At 37.8% G+C, this 18551-nt stretch overlaps 2 protein-coding genes across 8 annotated transcripts in view; one reads left to right on the top strand and one right to left on the bottom strand.

The window, feature by feature from the left end:
• The window catches only part of babam2 (BRISC and BRCA1 A complex member 2), a 76969-nt gene extending 58849 nt beyond the window's left edge, over nucleotides 1-18120 (bottom strand). For 2 of the 3 annotated variants that reach the window (XM_026944115.3, XM_053237342.1), the window contains exons 1-4: nucleotides 17980-18120; nucleotides 16344-16502; nucleotides 16055-16131; nucleotides 8052-8146 (exon numbers count right to left, since the gene is read on the bottom strand). In XM_026944115.3, the coding sequence (XP_026799916.1) occupies nucleotides 8052-8146; nucleotides 16055-16131; nucleotides 16344-16480 (309 nt within the window). In that variant the 5' untranslated portion in view covers nucleotides 16481-16502; nucleotides 17980-18120. Of the gene's footprint in view, nucleotides 1-8051; nucleotides 8147-16054; nucleotides 16132-16343; nucleotides 16506-17979 lie in introns of all 3 variants that reach the window. The other variant, XM_026944116.3, reaches the window with a different exon arrangement.
• The window catches only part of rbks (ribokinase), a 40179-nt gene continuing 39737 nt past the window's right edge, over nucleotides 18110-18551 (top strand). Inside the window, exon 1 of one of the 5 annotated variants that reach the window (XM_026944111.3) lies at nucleotides 18110-18192. The gene's annotated coding sequence lies outside the window, so the exon portion shown is untranslated. Of the gene's footprint in view, nucleotides 18193-18250; nucleotides 18428-18551 lie in introns of those variants that run through there. The other 4 variants (XM_026944112.3, XM_034307901.2, XM_026944108.3 and 1 more) reach the window with 4 other exon arrangements.

The following is an 18551-nucleotide window of genomic DNA, read 5'->3' as shown; positions in this document are numbered from 1 at the left end:
CATATATTATAGCAGAAATAAACCTGATCTGACCAGCCTCTCATTTTTTTTTTCTCTTTCTTGATGTTAATAATGCAAAAATAATGCAGCTTGTTACTGAGAAAGAGGAAATAGCAATGCTCTCACTCCTGAAGAAATATCCTATTAAGGAAAACTTACAGACCATTACAAAGCTCTGAAACTGGAGACTCCTTCTATAAAATGTTAAACATCTCTCTTTATAGAAAGTTTTATCATATCAACAATTATACATTTTTTTATTTGTTAAATAGCAACACATTTTTTGTTATTAGTGCTATATTATAGGGAGTGTCTTCTATACAAGTCCTTCTGAATGAGCTGTTACTGGCTGGAAATGATAATGTGTTATAACATTTAATCAACACCTTCCGACCAATCAGATTCGAGAGTCCAACAGTGCAGTGGTATAATGACGAAACTGCGTTCCTTTTTTCTTTTTTCCTTTCAATAACTACTGAAATAACTCAGACTTTTTGATCCTACTATAACATCTGATTTCTAACTGGTAATTCTAGCAGTCACTTTGACTGTTGAACTGACATGGATGTTTGCTCATATGCACGTCTGCCCTCTCCAGTAAAAAGGGTGAACATTAGCGTCAGTCTTGTCTCCGTCTAGAAAAACAGTGCCTTGTTGCTGTAACAGAGCCTGGAAAAATAACTCGCAAAATCTGCTCTTCAGTGGACATCAGACCAGCCACTGCTTATTTATTCTGCTGACTTATTATAGACATAAAGATGCTGCCTCCACTCTCCAGGCTGTCTGGGTTTAAACATGAGCTTACTTTGGGTATTTCCCAGTGCACTCTCAGACTACAGGTGCTTACACAGGGAATACCAGGCAAACCACTTACACCATTTATAATGTGGACTGCTGAAGAAATGAACGATGGTTAAGCCTGTAGGGTTGAGTGGAACGGCTTAGGAAAAAAAGACCAAGCCTAGGGCAGAAAAATGCTGGGAAAATCCCACTGAGCTCATTTAAGGTACAGAATAGGTACGCATAACCATAGGAAAACCGAACATGTCAGTGTGGTGCTCAGAAATGTCTAATTCCCTACATAATACTTTTCTGTCAAGTTCAATTCCAATCAACTGTGTATCAGGAGTACCAGGATCCACACTGGTAGCAAAACCAACACTATTAATCTGTCTACTGCAACATGAGGAATTATAAGGATTTAGCATAGGCTTGTACAAGCTTTACCATAGCTTTGTTTTCTTCTGGTTGCTCTGAGAAACTTTCTAGAAGATTCTCTGTGGGTTTTCCTGGCAGCTTCCTGGTCAAAATGAAGGCCAAGGGATTGATGGGTGGACAATGCCAAAGAACAAGCTCCTCTGGCTCTCCATTGTCGGGCCTCCGTCCAGAACCAAGAGACTCATAAAAAAAATTGAGAAAAAAAAAAAAAAAACGAGTGGGCACAGACTGCCCTGGAGCGCTTATCCCATTCCCGTACACTAATAAGAGACCCCACAGTGGGGACAGATGGGAAATCATGAACACTGGGAGGGAAAGGGGGGGTGAATGCCAAACACTACTGGCTTAAGATCTGTAGAGGTGATATAATATCCTTTCATTGTAAGCCTGAAAGGGCCACTAACATTGTTTTGGCTTAATATTTTTTTCTTCCATACCATTATAAACAGTCAAAATGAGTACTGAATTCAAATCACTACTATTAAAATACAGCTTTTTAGAGTGTTAGTATTACAGAGCTGAAATATTACTTTCAAAAACTTCTAGTTTAATCTTTGGCACACAGTCATGAGAGACAGAGCATGGATCATTAATTTAAACCTAAGCAAGAAATCAAACTGTATTAGATATGCGTGGCGTCTAGACTACAAATCCAGTTTGCTAAAAAGCCAGGGGCAAGATGCGCGGCCAATGCTTTCATCTCTCCTCTCATTTTCCCATGGCTATAAAGTCACATATTCCGCACACAGCCATAACCACTGCCTCAGCTAACTTCCCACAATAAGCTGCTCTTTGTTTAGTAGCTCTAAAACCACCAATTAAAATCCGAATGAAGTTCTTGCACTGCACCATCACAGCGGTGTCACTGCATTACAGCCGTGGATAATTAAAGTAAAATGACTCATCGGAGAGAATGGGTGAGATGGAAGGCATTCCCTGTAGTGTTCATTTAAAGCAAAGCTCTCTCTCGTTACAAATACATTCTCTCAAAAAAATAAAATAAAATAAAATAAAAATAAAAAGACAAAAGCAACCTCGGCAGTACATACCTAAAGCCTGCAAATGCAAAGTAAAAAGATCATAATTCTTCTGCTTACTGACAGAAATATTAGTTTTGTACATGTTTTGTAAACCTGGGAAATTGAGCCGAGCACGTATGTAAAATGAAATAACGAACTGACGTTCGGCGCATCAGCAACGGCGTTACTGAGAATTAAACCAAAGCTGTTAATTGGCACTTGATGACGTGGTTCCTGTTCTAATTGTGCACTATGCAACACAATCAAAAAGTTACACCCACCCTTAATATTCACAAAGAGCAGGCTTTACAATAGGGAGTAACAGAATATAACCACAGGTAGAAATAACTGAGCTTCAGCTCTATGAAGTGAGTAGCTTTCTAAAAAAAAATTCCATTAAAATGTTTCAGGCTAGTAAGACAAAGAATAATGAAGTCCCAATTTGGATAAAGAAAAAAATCATAACACGCACCTTGCTACATGTTCGTATGCACAAATCATTACTTATTAATCTGCTACCATGAGGTGACTAAAGAAGTAGAAGTAGCATGTTTACAGACAAATAGCAAAGAGGTAGTACATTTTGTTTAGTTATCTACTGCAGGTTTGTTTAAAGGACAAATTTGGTTTAAAAAAAAAAATTACACCATTTTTTCAAAATCTGCTCTATGGAACCGGGGGTGCCATTACAAATATTGAACTCATTGGGCTCAATAGCCTCTTAGCTCCAGTGGAAAACTAACTAAGCAAACATTGAACACTAAACTTGTCTTGAGTGATTCAGTATACTTGGAATATGAGGTGAAAATTGTGCAAATATGAGTTATTCCTTTTTAAATGCCCTTGTTGTTGCAAAAAAAATAAATACCATGCCAGCTGCAAGGTTTCTCACTTTAAAGCTTTAAATATACACTGAGCAGCACTGATAAACTGGATTTCATCTTTAAACATTTACATTTATTTAGTTAGCCACTTCTACAAGTAAGGCAGAACAGAAAAATATTTCTATCCAATGACTAGACAAAAAAAAGATACAAAAAACAAACTGCCACAGAGAAGCTTAGTAAAATATGAAGATTGGGCTCTGATAGGACTGATAAACACTAGTTACAGAGTCTTACTATAAAATGATACATTCTTGCATGATGAAGAGGGTTTACTTATTATAACGTAATGCATTCTAGAGATGAAGCATCAAAACTTTTGAATACAATGGATTCATAAGCAGAGGGCCCCATGCCTTCTTTTTATTCACTGCTTGCTTATCAGTGAGTTGTAAATGAAACAAAGGAGCACTGTTATGTTGGTGTGGTGAGTTAAGGCCTGTGGTCACTGCAGAGCATTATGCATGACAGCATGTGCTGAAAATGGAGGATGATATATCGATGGTCACTTCTTTTGGTTGCCCACAGTACATGCGGTTAAGTCCTAACAATAAGCATAATTTATGTTCGGTCCCTAATTTTTCATCTGGGAGACTATCGAGTACAATGATGGGTGGTTTTCACTTGTGAGCTGCCTTTATAGAGAATATGTGGAGAGAACACCCCTGAAAATAAAGAAAAGGTTCCTGAGTGGGGCAACAGAAATGCGTTCACCCCAGCGCCAGGAGATGGCGAGTCTGAATCCCGATCATGAAGCCACAGCCATCCGTGGCCGAGGGTCCAAGAGAGAGTCCGTGAGTCTGTGATCACTGGATGGGAGGGATGGCATACGATTTTCTCTCCCCTGTCAATCACTGTAACACTAGCCATTTGTGGGCAACTTGTGAGCTCATGTATGCGGAAGAGGGCGGATAGCACGTTCTTCTGAGTGTATTACGCTGCCCTGTGATGCATCAGCAGCAGTTCGACAAAGATGCGGTTGGCTGGCTTTACATACCTGCTATGAAGCATATGGAAAAACTGGAGAAAAGTAATAAAAATAAACAACGATTTTTGGTTTACAAATCATAATTTCATTATTCAGCCCACCAAGCAACCAAAAGCTACCCAGGCCAATGTTTTGGTTTCCTGGAAACCTAACTGACCAGGCTAAAAAGTGGCAGCGAACATAATGTAACAACAAATGGCGAGCTAGTTAGCGAGTTAATTGTATTAGTATACTTTATTCTGTCCTCACATTGCACCTAAAAAATATCTTAGTCTGTCTAGCATTTTTCTTTTCTCTCTCTGTTTTACTGCATGTAGTAAGCAGGAGAGTTATAAGACAGCTTTGGTCAGTGTTACCACATACCTACAAGTTCCTGATTCTGAAAACATGTTTCTGCCGATGTGTGTAGTGCAGCAGGAGGTGGGATTCGGAATGGGTAGCTTGTGTTATAGTCACAGCATTAACGTTTAAACATAACTACATATCACATGACAGCTTTTGTTTCGCAAAAGTCAATAAACAAGTAGTTTTTTCCTACCTACTTGTCTGATGGGCAGCTATGAATTAAAAAAAAAAAACAATAGTATGGACATAAAATCTGCACTGCCTGGGCTAGTAATTTGTTCACCACTGAGCCATAAAAAAGAAAAATCATTCTCTACCACATAGATCTGTCCAAAAAATGGTGGTGGGAAACATGTTTTCGTTCTCAGCGGCACCAGCAGAAATGTAAAAATCCACCGATCAAAAGGTTCTTTGGGAAATCAAAAATGGTTATTCTGTGGCATTGCCTTGAAGAAGCTCTTCTGGAACCTTGATTTTTAAGGTCTGGATTTATTGCAACCGACACAATTATAGCATAATGTAAATGTACAATTTACTATGACTATAAAAATGCAAGTAATATAAATAATTGAAATGTTATTACACAGGCGCTGGGCAAATTTAATAAGCTCCTACTGGAATATGTGCCTCATAGTTACAAAGCTGACAATTTGGAGACAGCCCACTGTTTCAAATATTCCTCAAGTGCTCAGGATAAGTTCCCGTCCTTCAGAAACAGATTTCATGTTGGAAACAGACCTTATTAATCCCACATGTTTTCACCCATAAACACGAGGGTGTTAGCTTCGTTGTTTTTTTTTTGGTTTTTTTTTTTGTTCCACATCTCGAGCCAAGGAAACAACATGGAGCTTAGCAGCTAATAATATCCAGGTCAGACTGTAAGCAGGACAAACATTTTACCGAGACGTCAGGAATTTCACAAAGGGATCTGAAAAGAGCCTGATGTTTACTGCCAGGTGAAAAACAAGTCTAGGGCTTGCAAAAGAGCCTGATATTCTGGGACATTCAATCTGGATTTAAACATGTTCACTGGCAACCTCGATACAATCTGCAAAACAAAGAAAGTGCTGTTTCGTGTCTGTGCGCAGCTGCAGATAAACCGACAAGACATTCTTATGAGCGTGTTGTCGCACGGATGAAATGTGTTATAATAAACAGAATCAGCGAATCCAGCAGAAACATCTGGATATCTCAATTGTTAACAGAAAGAGGACAGTGCTATATAGCAACGTCATGAACGTGAAACGTTCAGTGGTGGATATTGAACACAACGATGAATGTTTCTGAGAGAAAGAGCTTAAGGGAGAAATAGACTAAAAAGTAGGGTGTATCTCTTCCTAACAGATGTACGTAACATGTTAAAAAGACCAGGTAAACACAGTTCTGGATGTGCTTCCCCTTCTTCTCCTTTTCCAGCTGGAGTTAGGAGACGGTGAGCAACAGTCATCGTCTCCAAAACTCTTACGCAATCTGGGATTTTTAAAAAAAAAAAATAATCGCAAAAATAGTTCAGTAGACATTTGCACTTACTTAGTGTCTAGGTCAGACAGCAGGTCTAACAGCTGAGAGCCACATAATTCACAGATGTTCACAGAAATCTTCCCTGAACATATGAGTTTCTAAATGAACACATTCATTTGGCAGGTATAGAAATATCTCATGAGAGTTACTTGTTTGTCTATGCACAATACACACCATCTGAGGCAAAAATATTGACTGCAGTCCAGACGTGCTAAATTTAGAGCATGACACCCGTTACTTCCCATCAAAACTCTAAAGTGTCAACAGTGGAAAAGTTGTGTGGGTCTTTTTTCCATTTTAAAAGATCACTGAATGCCTGAATATATTTTTTTGTTCTGTTTTTGGCACACAAAAACATAGCAGGTCTGTGAAACTTCCCAACAGGCTGTGCGTCTCATTGGACGGGTCCTCTGAGGGTCTGTCTGTCAGATGTTTGTCAGTTCACCCACAAATCTGTCTGCTTGTAAATCCCTGTTTACTATACACAACTGCAAAACGTGTCGTTTTGTGGACAGCGAGGAAATATGGCAGCTTTGAGCGTATGTCATCACAGTAGGATAGTACAATGCGTAATCATCTGAAAAGAAGGAAAAAAACAACAACAAGAGAACTACTGACTGCACTGATCTCTATGGAGGCCTGCAGTTCCTTCCAGAAGCAGAGGTCAGATGCAGTTGCTACATAATTCTCCAACACATACATACACACAAACACACACAAAAAAAAAACAGCAGAGCTCAGAATCAAACATGACTTTTGACTCATATCAGTACAAGCCATCTGATTTAACAAGCCACTTAAAAGGAAGTCAAAACAACTAAAGTCTCTGATGCTTCGCTGCTTCAAAGGCACTAAAGTACACCGGCGCTACTGTTCAGTGACCTTAAATCTTGCGCCGCTTCTGTGGATGTTATGCTTATACCCCAGCAACCTCTATTCATTTTTAAAAAGACCCATATTTTAAAGGTTTTTTTTTTTTAATGAACTCTTTTTGAACTGTTGATTCAGCCTCAGATGCTCCGTTTAGGGTTTGATAGTTTTTGTACACTTTTCTGGCGACATGCTTCAGAATCTTCATGGTTACAATCTCTTACTGTTCTCACTTCCACTGGTTTCCATCAAAAAACAAACTTTTGAGAACAGTGACACAATGAGTTCTTCCAAACAAGATCTATTCACTGGATTAAAAAAAAATCATGTCATGACGTCTTTAAAATTTATTAAAGAGTTTTGTTTAAAGCAGGGAAAAGAAAATGTGGTTGGCCCTTGGCCTTGTTTAGTAAAATACTTTAGTGAAAGATAGAAGCATAGCTTCAGAGATGATTGTTAAGGTCAATTTTTGAATGCTTTAATAAAAAAATGAAAAGAAAAATACCAAATTCTGGGAGTTCAGATTGTGATACCACAAAATAGGCTCTATGGACTGAATCAATCATGACTGAAACATTAACTATTAGAGAGAGATGTGTACTCAGAAACTTAGAACCTGCATGCCAAAATAAACACTTAGCTGTCTTATGGTATATTTTGTTATGGTATATTTTCAACACCTGGTTATGGTATGTTTTGACAACTTTCAAAGAAATCGCTGAGATTTTGATATTGCACATCGAAATACAAAAACTGACTGACTTGTGACGAATGCAAGCAAGTTTACTGGCGTTTTATGGAGTGCCATAAGAATATCCATATATTCAGAGATTCAGCCTTTTTTTTAATAACAATGACCATGTGGAGATGTGCTATAGGTTAAAAAACATATTAAGCAATATATCCTACATAGATAGATTTTAATAGTTTGAACTGACGTGTTTAAGGAACCTTAAAGACAAAAAAGCTGTCAAGACGTCTTTATTAGGAAGCTCTTCACTGATTTTTGGATCATTAAATACTAATTCACACCTTCTTTTTAGGTGGAAGGGAGAAATTTCCATGACTTTCCAGGATTTACTTGCTGATAAACGCTATATAATACACCATTTAAACATCGTTTCATATCTTCAATCAGGACGCTAATGAGTGTGTATGAGAAAGCTTGTAAACCTTTCAATGAGACATTTTAAGAGACAGACATACCGGCAGCTCAGCAGGCTCTGGCAAGAACTCGGCATCCTCTCCGAAAATAAAGTCAGGAGGCAGCTCGGGGTCTCTGGCATTAAAGATGATGTCCCCTGGAAAAAACAATTGCAAGAAAGTTATACATCAGAAAAAATATCAAACTGATGTACGCATAAAGCCCTAGCAATACAATATCACTGCAATACAACATCAACACTCTGAGCAACTGTATAATAAAATATTGGTTTAATATTATCAAATCATAAAAACACTACCTACTCCTCACACCACACTGCGGTTGAATTCTCAATCCTGATTGGTCAGATGGTAATTTTCTATAACTGCAGCTATGACAAGCTGTAATTCAAATCCCAGGCTTATATTAACACACTCGTTCTAATATATTACTGTTCCTATGGTAACGACTCATTCACAGGGACTTGCGTAGTCAACACACATATTCTAAAACTAATAATAATCATTAAAATGATGATGTTTTCTGTAAGGAGACATTTTATTAAACATTTATGGAAGGAGTCTCCAGTGTCAGCACTTTTTTTGTCTTATTGACTATAAACGAATATTTATAGCTGTTATAACGTAAGTGAAAACAGGAAATAATTTGTTCCACAGTATTAATGTAACCATAAACTGATAAAAAGTACAATGTGTCATTCCCATAATAAGTTTAAAAAAAAAGTACTTTCTGGCAAATGGCTGTTATATAAGAGTAATAAAAGACTTTGTGACATGACGTTATTGGAAAACAATCATGCGATGCAAACACATGGATTCCTGCAGCAGTTCTTCAGGATGAAGTGTGAACGTGGGAGGGTAATTATAGACCACAAATGACACCTGAATATAGGTGGCACCATGGATTCACACATTCCTTTTACACTTACGCATGTTATGCCATGCTTATACCGTTTCACACTTACAGTTTACAGTTACACCTAGTTTAAAGAGTGCAAAGATTAAGCAGCACGATGGTGATTATCACTGCGTGGTGCGAAGCAAGGCCGAAAAATCTATGAAATCATCAAATGTAGGTACATGAACGTCAAGCAATAAAGACACTGCAGTTCACCGATTTTCATACTGATTTATTACAAATTTATAATAAAATATTCGAACCTCTAGAAGCTGCTGCCTTGAAAGGACTTGTGTATATAAGGCTATGTTCACTTTATACTTTACACTGTATGTTCTTTCTTTCTTTCTTTCTCTCTCTCTCTCTCTCTCTCTCTCTCTCTCTCTAAAAGTAACACACTGAATCACACAATCACACTGAATGCTAATGATAATGCTTGGATGAAATGTAATTATTTTATTTTATTATTTGCCTTACTTTTACTTGCTTTTTACTGACTTTTGACCTTTACATTACTTACATTCTATATTACTTTAATTATTGTATATTTATGCCATTTTTTCTGTATATATTTTATACTGTTATTATTTTTATTTTTTGTTATTTTAGTTATTATTTTATCATTTATATCCTTATGTTACTATTTTATTTGAAATACCTTCTGTTTCCTCTGACCTGTATGAAAGGTGCTATATCAAAAAAAGTTATTATTTATTTAAATTTTTTTTTTTACTTTTGAATTTCGGAACTTTTCTTAGGCGCACTCCTACTTATAAAAGTTGCTTTCGAAAATAATATATTCAAACATCCAGGCAAATAAAATTAATGGAATATCAAATCTCATGCCTTTAATAATGAAGAAATCAAAAGTACACTATATGGACAAAAGTCTGTGGACACCTGACCATCACACCCATATGTGGATCTTCCCCAACCTGTTGCCACAAAGTCAAAAGCACACAATGTCTTTGTATGCTGTAGATTTAAGATTTCCCTTCACCGGAACTAAAAGGCTCAAACATTTTCCAGCATGACAATGCCCCTGAGCACAAAGCGAGGTTCATGAAGACATGGTTTGCCAAGGTTGAAGCGGAAGAACTCAAGCGGCCTGCACAGAGCCCTGACCTCAACCCCACTGGACACCTTTGGGAAGAACTGGAACACCGACTGCACTCCAGACCCCCTCACCAACATCAGTGCCTGATCTCACTAATGCTGTTATGGTCGAATAGACAAATCCCCACAGCCACGCTCCAAAATCTAGTGGAGGCTGTTATAGCAGCAAACGGGGGATCTACTTTGGAAAGAGATGCTCAAACTTTTGTCCATATAGTGTATATTTCTATCATATAACTTCCCAGACCAAAAACAACCAAAAAAAAATCAATCACATGTCATTTCTTTCCTAATACTTGGTTATGCTTCTCCTTGCCTTAATAACAGTCCCAAGGATGTCACTGCAAGTGTCTTGAGGTCTAAGCTTTAGCCCATTTCTGTATTTTCCCTGCTTTCGCAAATAAACCCACATGGTTTTCTATGTGATTGAGGTTTTGAAAGCCAGTCAGTGTCCCAGTATTCCATCAGACTCGTAAGTCAAACAGACTTGGTTCTAAGCAGCAAACAGTCGTCATCCTTGTATACAGGAATGTCAGCGTTGGGTTCTGCTTTGATATGAAGCACAAAAAACTGCAACCTCGAAGTCTGGCCCACAATGGACAATCTAAACTTAGGCTTAGTTTGTACAATAAAGTGGATTTTTTTTTTTTTTTTGCATGGAGAACTGAGATTATTTTACCATGTTCTGGTGAGACAGGACTTAAAACTCCAGCTTTGGTTCATAGAGGGCCGCCATCCTTCAATCCACCTTCAATCACTCTACAATAAAAATTCCAACAAGCCCCAATGAAAGAGCTCTTTGAGGCTCTTTCACCATGCTAAGGTCCTATTTTTCTACTTCTACAAGTACATGGTGTTTTTTTTTAATCTTTTTTTTTTACCCCACAGACAAATAACTGCAAGTAAATCAAACACAAGGCAGTACTTTTCCATAGATGGAGTTGGAAAAAACAAACTGATGCTCATCATAAATCAGTCACATTGGTTAGAGGAAATAGCTTCTTCCCAGATGTCTATGTTGATATTACCTCGTCATTAACCCATCAGTGTTAGAGGACCATGAAACACCCCTGGAGTTAAAGCTTTTGGGCTGTAAATCAAAGTAGGTGCTTGAGGGGCAGAACTAGGAACACTGTGTTACTTTCAGGCCACAATTTTGCATGCAAACAGCAGGCTGCTCACTTTTAATGCCCAGCAGAGCAAAAAAAATTCACATTTCCTCCTTAAAATTTCCAACTTACAAAAAAATCACAGCACGCATCATCACGGCCATCTCTTCCACTATTACAGGGCATCTAAGTTCAACTAGAGTATGAGTAATAAAATGGGTTTATAACAAAGCTAATGACGCACACTTAAAAAAAAAAATCCACCCTGAACGACTTGTATACTAATATTTATAATTAACATGTAATCTTCTCTGATGTCCAAGATTTATTTTGGGATGAAATTCTGAGTTGAATTTTTTTTTTAGCTTCAACGTTTTTCCATCAGCATTTTGGTCTAATTTTATTTGGTTACCCACAATGCTTTTCAACTATCTGCTGATAGTGGAACAAGTGGGACTTGCTTCCCTTGCTTCAGCTCTACTTAAAAAGAGTGATGCAGCGGCGCTTTAGTCGCGTTAGTCTGTCCAGCTCTCTCACCTCCTCATCTGTACACTGTGCTCAAATAGATCAGCTTCCAAAGCTTCAACTTTCGTGCTAATACCGCCATCAATTGAGTCCAACGTTTGCTGTCTCCTATACTTCTACGCTGGAGTTCTCATTAATATGCCGTTGCCGGAAAATGGTGACTGAGAAAAGAAGTTCTTGCTCTTTTGTTTTTAGGAGCTAACAGAGAAACCTTATGTCTGAGATCTCTGAATTTAAATGCCATTGTAACTGTGCTAACAATGTCCCCCTGTGATGTCAGAGCAGCTAATAACCACTGACAGGACTAACAAAAAGCAGCAAATCTAGTGGATTATGTATTATTATGTAAATGTTTATGGAGCTTTACTAGCAACCCTGTTGCCAATAAATTACTGTAAAATTTACAGCCAATATTTTTACAGGGTATGTATAACTACAATTTCTGTCCAGTGTACTGGACACAAATGTCTGGACTAGTCATGAGCCCAAGAAAGGCTTTGAGTTATGAAACACGCTTGAGTCATCTAGTTGTTGACTGCTAGTTGTTGTGAAATGAAAAGCAGGAAACCATTCCCAAACTGACTTTAGTTATTTACTGGCAACAAGAAAAGACATCTAAGACAATATAGATATTTACATGAAAATGCTACCAGTGTAATCATATAAACCAGACATTTCTGACAAATGACTAGCATAAGAGGATAACTGATTCGTTTTTTCACTTGAGAGAATCCGTTCTAAGCATAAATGAGGGTTTCCCCCCCCCCCCCCCCGAGAGAGCACCACTGATTGAAGCAATGTTGCGGTGTTAAAGCTGTAGGCTATGTGGATTACCTTACAAAGGTAAGCACAGGTTTCAATAACGTATTAAAACTAAGCAACATTTGCAACTCCATCTGCTCAAGCTGCTGAAAAATGGCCAATTTACACTTCAGAGCCACCTATGAGCTTTGTGAAAGGGTATTTCTCAAAAAAAAAAAAAAAAAAAAGCACATGTTTGCCAGAAGGACGGCCAGTTGAGTACTTCATGACTCACACCTATTGCCAGAAACCTCAATTAAGATCACTGCTGTGTTATAATTAATATCAAACCCCGTTTGGGAACATTAAGCAGCTTCTGACTGAGCTGTGGTATTTGGAAGCATCACACACAAGCCCTCTCGCTCATATTTCCTATTTTTTAATGAAATAAGCCATTGGTTAGCAGCATGAGCAAAGGAAGTACAATAAAGTGTGTTGAGGTAGAATTGAACTATTACCCTGCATGTGTCATGGCTCTTTTTTCCCCCAGGCCTTTACCGGACAGCCTCACATATTCTTACTGCTTGCGGTTCAGTGAGCGGGGACAGTCCTACAGCTTGGTACATGTTTACTGAAAACTGACTAACAAATCCAGATATTATAATTATACAAACGTTGCGGTATCACACATTGCTAAGATGTTGGTGATGAAATGGAAAAAGGGTCTTTGAGCAACATGAATGAATCACAGTATGTTTCAAATTAAGACTGTGGCCTAATCAGTTTCAGGAGTGAGAATCTGTGACTACCTTTTGTTTCTTTATTTGTGTGCGTTTACTTCACTGTAAAGCACTCTGAGCTGCATTTTAAATGTATGAAAGCTTCTTTATAAATAAAGTTTTCTATTATTATTAACAAGAATTTTCATTTCAGGAACCCATGAGTACCAAATAAGTTATGATCTGCAACACCTTTACAGAATAGAATTGGAACTAGAAGTAAAAGCATACACTGTGTATAAAACCATAGATATTCAAAAACTAATTAATAAATTAATAAAACTTGGACAGTTTTTTGTTGCTGTTTTAACTCATACTGACTCCATTCTAACAGAGATTTAGCTTGATCATATTCTTAGACCCTTATTAGTACTAGCATGCAGGTATGTTTTTAATGGAGGCTATAAAGCACTTCTGTAAGTCGCTCTGGATGAGTGAAGGAAATATGTGCCTTTAAGTATTTGCTCCTAATTATTTGCCTCTGATTCTATGACCATTTGCTAAAATCTATTTTCATCTGTGTATTCTAGTTCGTATTATACATGAAAAGTTATGCCGAGGCTGTTTCTAAAGATGCTGTATTTCTTGTTTCTTGTGGTTTTGGTAAGATGTGTCACTGTTGGTGAACACGTCAAGATCACATCTGATAGCACTCACAGATACAAGCGGTATTAGGCCTGCTTCTCTCTTATCTCTCCCTGCTCCCATCACTTCTCCTATGTACATAAGCTGGTGTCGCCATCACGAGAGCGAGCTGGTGAAACCATTTCTGAACTTATGCTTCTACTGGTAAAAGGCAGATCTGCAGGTTCTACAAGAGTGCAACAAACATAAGATTCTGATCGATCAAACCCTCCCAAGTCGCCCAATTAATGACTCGTTATAGCCCATTTTCTTACAACTTGGTGCCGTGACCTGGACTGCTCACTAATACCTCTCTGGTGCGTTCCACCATTATTTATGAACCAAGAGAAAAGTTGGCAGGATTCCTTTCCTTAAAAGATAGGAGAGATACTAAATGCTGCAAATGTAAATTAAAAAGCCATGATCGAAACTCAACAGACATTTTCCATTACACATCATTAATCATACACACCTGGCTAAACAAAATGGAAGATCGATAATAATGATACAACACTTGTTTCACCTGGGTATATATAAACTCAGCCATAGTGGACAATGTTATCTAAACCAATTCCAGGCAAATTTAGTTTAAAATAAATAAAGTAGCGTTATTCTTAAAGAAACTGTTTGATAGGGTAGACATCACCATTTAAACGCCTTAAACACTCGAATCAATTCGTCTATCAGTGTGAGTTTGCTTTCATGACAGTCTATAGCCACTATTGCTCTAATTTGCTTGCTATGCATTCACAATGACAAAATGCAATTTTATAAGTATTTGTCATAGTATGACCTTTAATAAAGGTGATTTTTTTTATAGCTTGTGACATGTAAATTAGGACCATGAACTAACCCAGTCTATGATGAATATAATCCTTCAAAAAAAAAAAAAAATCAACACTATATGGCAAAATGTATGTAGACACCTGGCCATCATACCCACATGGTGGAAGAACACAATTGTCTAGGATGTCTTTGTATCCTGAAGCATTAAGATTTCCCTTAATGCCCATATTTTTGGAATGGAATGCTCAGCGTTAGACCAGAAAGTGATGGTCAGGTGTCCAACATCTTTTGACCATACAGTGTATTATTTGATTATATAGATAGATATATTAGATATACGTCCACATTAATCTGGATAGAGCTGAACACTGCATTTTCGTTTTAAAAAGCTCTCTGTCTACACTGACGATTTCAAACATAAGGCTTACATCCCTATACTCCGCATGCATGAAAACATAAGAAGCTTTAGCCTGTGTCATTTCTGTCAAGCGTTTATTTACTTTCCATGTCTTTGAATTTTTGCGGCAATGTTGAGGAAAAGCACTGAGCTTTTTAAATGGACAGACTAAGGTGATTGTTTTGAGTTGAATGGGTCACATGACTGTGTCCCATGACTAAAAATAGGTCATTGTTTTTGAATATCTCTGTTTTCTCAGTCCACACTATAACACGAAAAACAGCGTTTTCAAATTTATCCACGTTTGTCCATTCGCTGGACAAAAACACCATCTCAGTGTGGATGGAAGGACAAAACATAGAGGAAAAAGATGTTTTCAAATTTATCCAGATTAATGTGGACAGAGCCTAAACCTACTGGGATGCAAATACTTTTACACCTCCCCAATAAATAAATAAATAAATAAATACTTTTACCACTCCTGTGTCCATGTGAAATCACAAAGAGATGGTTATGAACCAATACCCACCTAGGCATGCTTAAGTGGGACCTGAACACCACCATTATCATCAAGAAGGTCCAACAGAGACTCTACTACGGCCTCAAAAATAATCGGAAATGATCTTCGATTAGTGCAATCGCTGTACATCAAATAGATCCAGTTACGAGCTTTAAAAATGTCCCCTGACCCCTCCCACATAGCACACCTCACATTTCACCCCTACAAACTCCTGAATGACTCCTGAAACCGTTTCCTTCCTTCCCTTCCGTCACAGAACTCAACTCAGAACTGCTTTTCAGAAGCTACTGCAAATCCCTGGTTCTTTCAATTTCCACAGACTACTTCAGTTTCTACTATATTTGCACTTAGTATTAATGCACTTTTTTTTTTTAACAATCCTTTTTCATAGAAACACCATTTCTATATCGTCTGTGTTGTTAAGAACACTCGTTGTGTCTCCAGTGCCTTGCATGTGCTCTCTTGTCTAGCCATTTATTGATGAGTTTACTGCTGTATATACAATCTTGAATCTTTAATGACCTTGTGCTTTAGTAGAATGTCTACTTACATTTGAGAGTCTCTCCAGCATATGGGATGTGCAGTTTAAATCTGTCACAGCAGGGCCCTGGAGTCAGAGATGTGCAACTGAATAGGGAAACACAAAGGATGATAGACAAGATTTGTCAAAGTTTTGACATCTCTATGCAGGCCAGCATTACTCATCTGCACTATTTCCATTCTGTAAAAGATCAGAGCAGTGATGGGTTCTTATACCAAACAGTCAAACCATTTAACACCAACCTGTCAAAGGCTCATACTGAAATCTCATATATCAATAGAAGATATTCAAGACTTACCCAGATTTAAGGTCAGTGATCCTCAGGCAGTTAGTGGAATCTAAACCAACACGGCCGTTGCGTACAACAGTGCAGAGTAAAGGCCTCAGCTCTGGAGAGATCCGGCTCAGGGCCAGTTCTGGTGAAAGGCTGTTCATCTTCCCGCGAAGGCTCTTTATGCTGCTGGGCAAAATGACACAATGGAATTATTAGTTTTGGTTTGATTTGGAATTCAGAGAAGCACTGATGCTGTGCCGACAACTCAGGGGGACTAAAGTCCCCATGAAATGGCTTTAAACCTGTGATTTATTTCTGTGTTGATGTACTTCCTTTGGAAACAGGAAGTTAGAGTGACAGTGTATTGAAATACTTGAATGATTTACACAACAGCTAATGGTGTTCGAGATACGCCAGTCGAATCAAAACTTGACAGCAGTTTAGCAAAGTAGCTAAATATGTAGAATTTTTCAAAAACATCTTTTCAACAGGATTTCTCACCACCACCTTCAACCAGGACAATATCCTAGTCTACACGTTTTCGGAGTCATATTAGAGCCAAGGTCGACTATTAGCCTTGCATGTGAGCATGGTGATGAGGAGCTGCAGGGTTGTCACCAGGAGCCATCAGACGCAACTGAATTGTAGGCTTATAGCTGAAGGGTTACGGTTAGTTAAATGTTACGCTACTGGATAAAATGTCATTATTTACTCTTACTAATGGAGAATCCCCGCAGTCTACAAAGCTGTAATTACATTCTTGATCAGTCTGAGGTAGCAAAACATTCCACCATTCAACAGCGCAAAGTTGCTAAGACACACCAAAGAGCGTCTATCACATAACTGCCAATTTGCATAAACTCCCTCTTTGAAATGAACAGACTCCAAACATTTTATCTCAACCAAGGGATAGAAAAGGGAATAGTGTGCGGGAAGACGCACAGCCGAAAACGCACCGACGAACCAAGTTTGCTGCCAACAAGCTGCTATTGTAGAGCAAGACCCGCCCCTGAGGGTGGAACATACACGTTCTAATTGGATGAACACGAGACTAGTGCATTATGAGTCATAGTTTCAGAACTATGAAATAAAAGTGAGAATATCTCCAAAACTATTTTTGTGTATTTTTTTTTTTTCTAAGATATACTGTCATATAGGTGTGCATAACACTCAAAAAAGATCTGAAACACCAATTTTGATTCCATGGGCATTTTAATCAGCTTTAATACTGCAATATCATGTTGAATATGAGCTATAAACTAGCATTATATTGTGTACATGACTGCAAATACTACTACTACTACTACGACTAATAATAATAATAATAGTAATAATAATGTTGATAATACAATAATAGACTTGTCTACGCGTTAGATGTCAGCCACTAAAAGCAAAACCCTTTAGCTAATAACCACGTTCATAAAAATAAACAGTTGCACAGTTTAATATCTTTTTATCTAACATAATAAACAAACTCTATATACACCCAGTGACAACATTTAACGTTAAATTCTGCTCAGTGCAAGTCTAACAAGCTAACAAGCTAACAAGCTAGGCAGCCTTTGTGCAGCAGCTGTGCTGTTTTTCTTATTTTTGTTTTGCCAATATTAAAAACCACAAGCAATAATATTACTCGACATTTTTTGTTGTTATTCTGTACCTTTATAATAAACACTACTACTTCATTTACAGAGGTAGCTAGCCGCTTAGCTGAAAACATTCACCACTTCCGGGTTGTTGTTTTGGGGTCCTTCGTGAGGCTGTCCGCGCTAATGCCTGTTCTGCCGGGGGTTAGATATCATTACTAGCCAGCACTTTATGAGCGGAGCCATGAGACAAAATTAAACAGACGCGGGTGTGTTGTCTTTTCTAGGTGAATAAGTCAGTATTTTAGTGACTTGACGAATAAATTGAATTTTGTTGAGTCAGGAAACGCTAAGAGCTTCCCAAAGCGTGCTTATGTAAACACCATGCTCATGTCCGTTAAATATTGACATACTGCTGCACTAATTAGTATGTTAAAATAGTACATGTGAGTTGAACTTTGGCTTATTAGGTGGTTGGGTAAAAGTTCACAGTTTTATTCTGACAACACGTTTGGACAGTAGGTAAAGTTTAAAATTTTGTTATTATAAGCAGTGACTTTAGAGTATTTATACTTCACCTCTATAGCAATACATTCTAACATGCATTAATTATAGGACTGTGCTGAAATCTATGGTTACTATAGCA

This window comes from Pangasianodon hypophthalmus, chromosome 10, assembly GCF_027358585.1.
Source record: "Pangasianodon hypophthalmus isolate fPanHyp1 chromosome 10, fPanHyp1.pri, whole genome shotgun sequence".
Taxonomy (NCBI): domain Eukaryota; kingdom Metazoa; phylum Chordata; class Actinopteri; order Siluriformes; family Pangasiidae; genus Pangasianodon; species Pangasianodon hypophthalmus.
The sequence above is the reverse complement of the archived record's forward strand: the minus strand, read 5'-3'. Positions and strand labels throughout refer to the sequence as shown.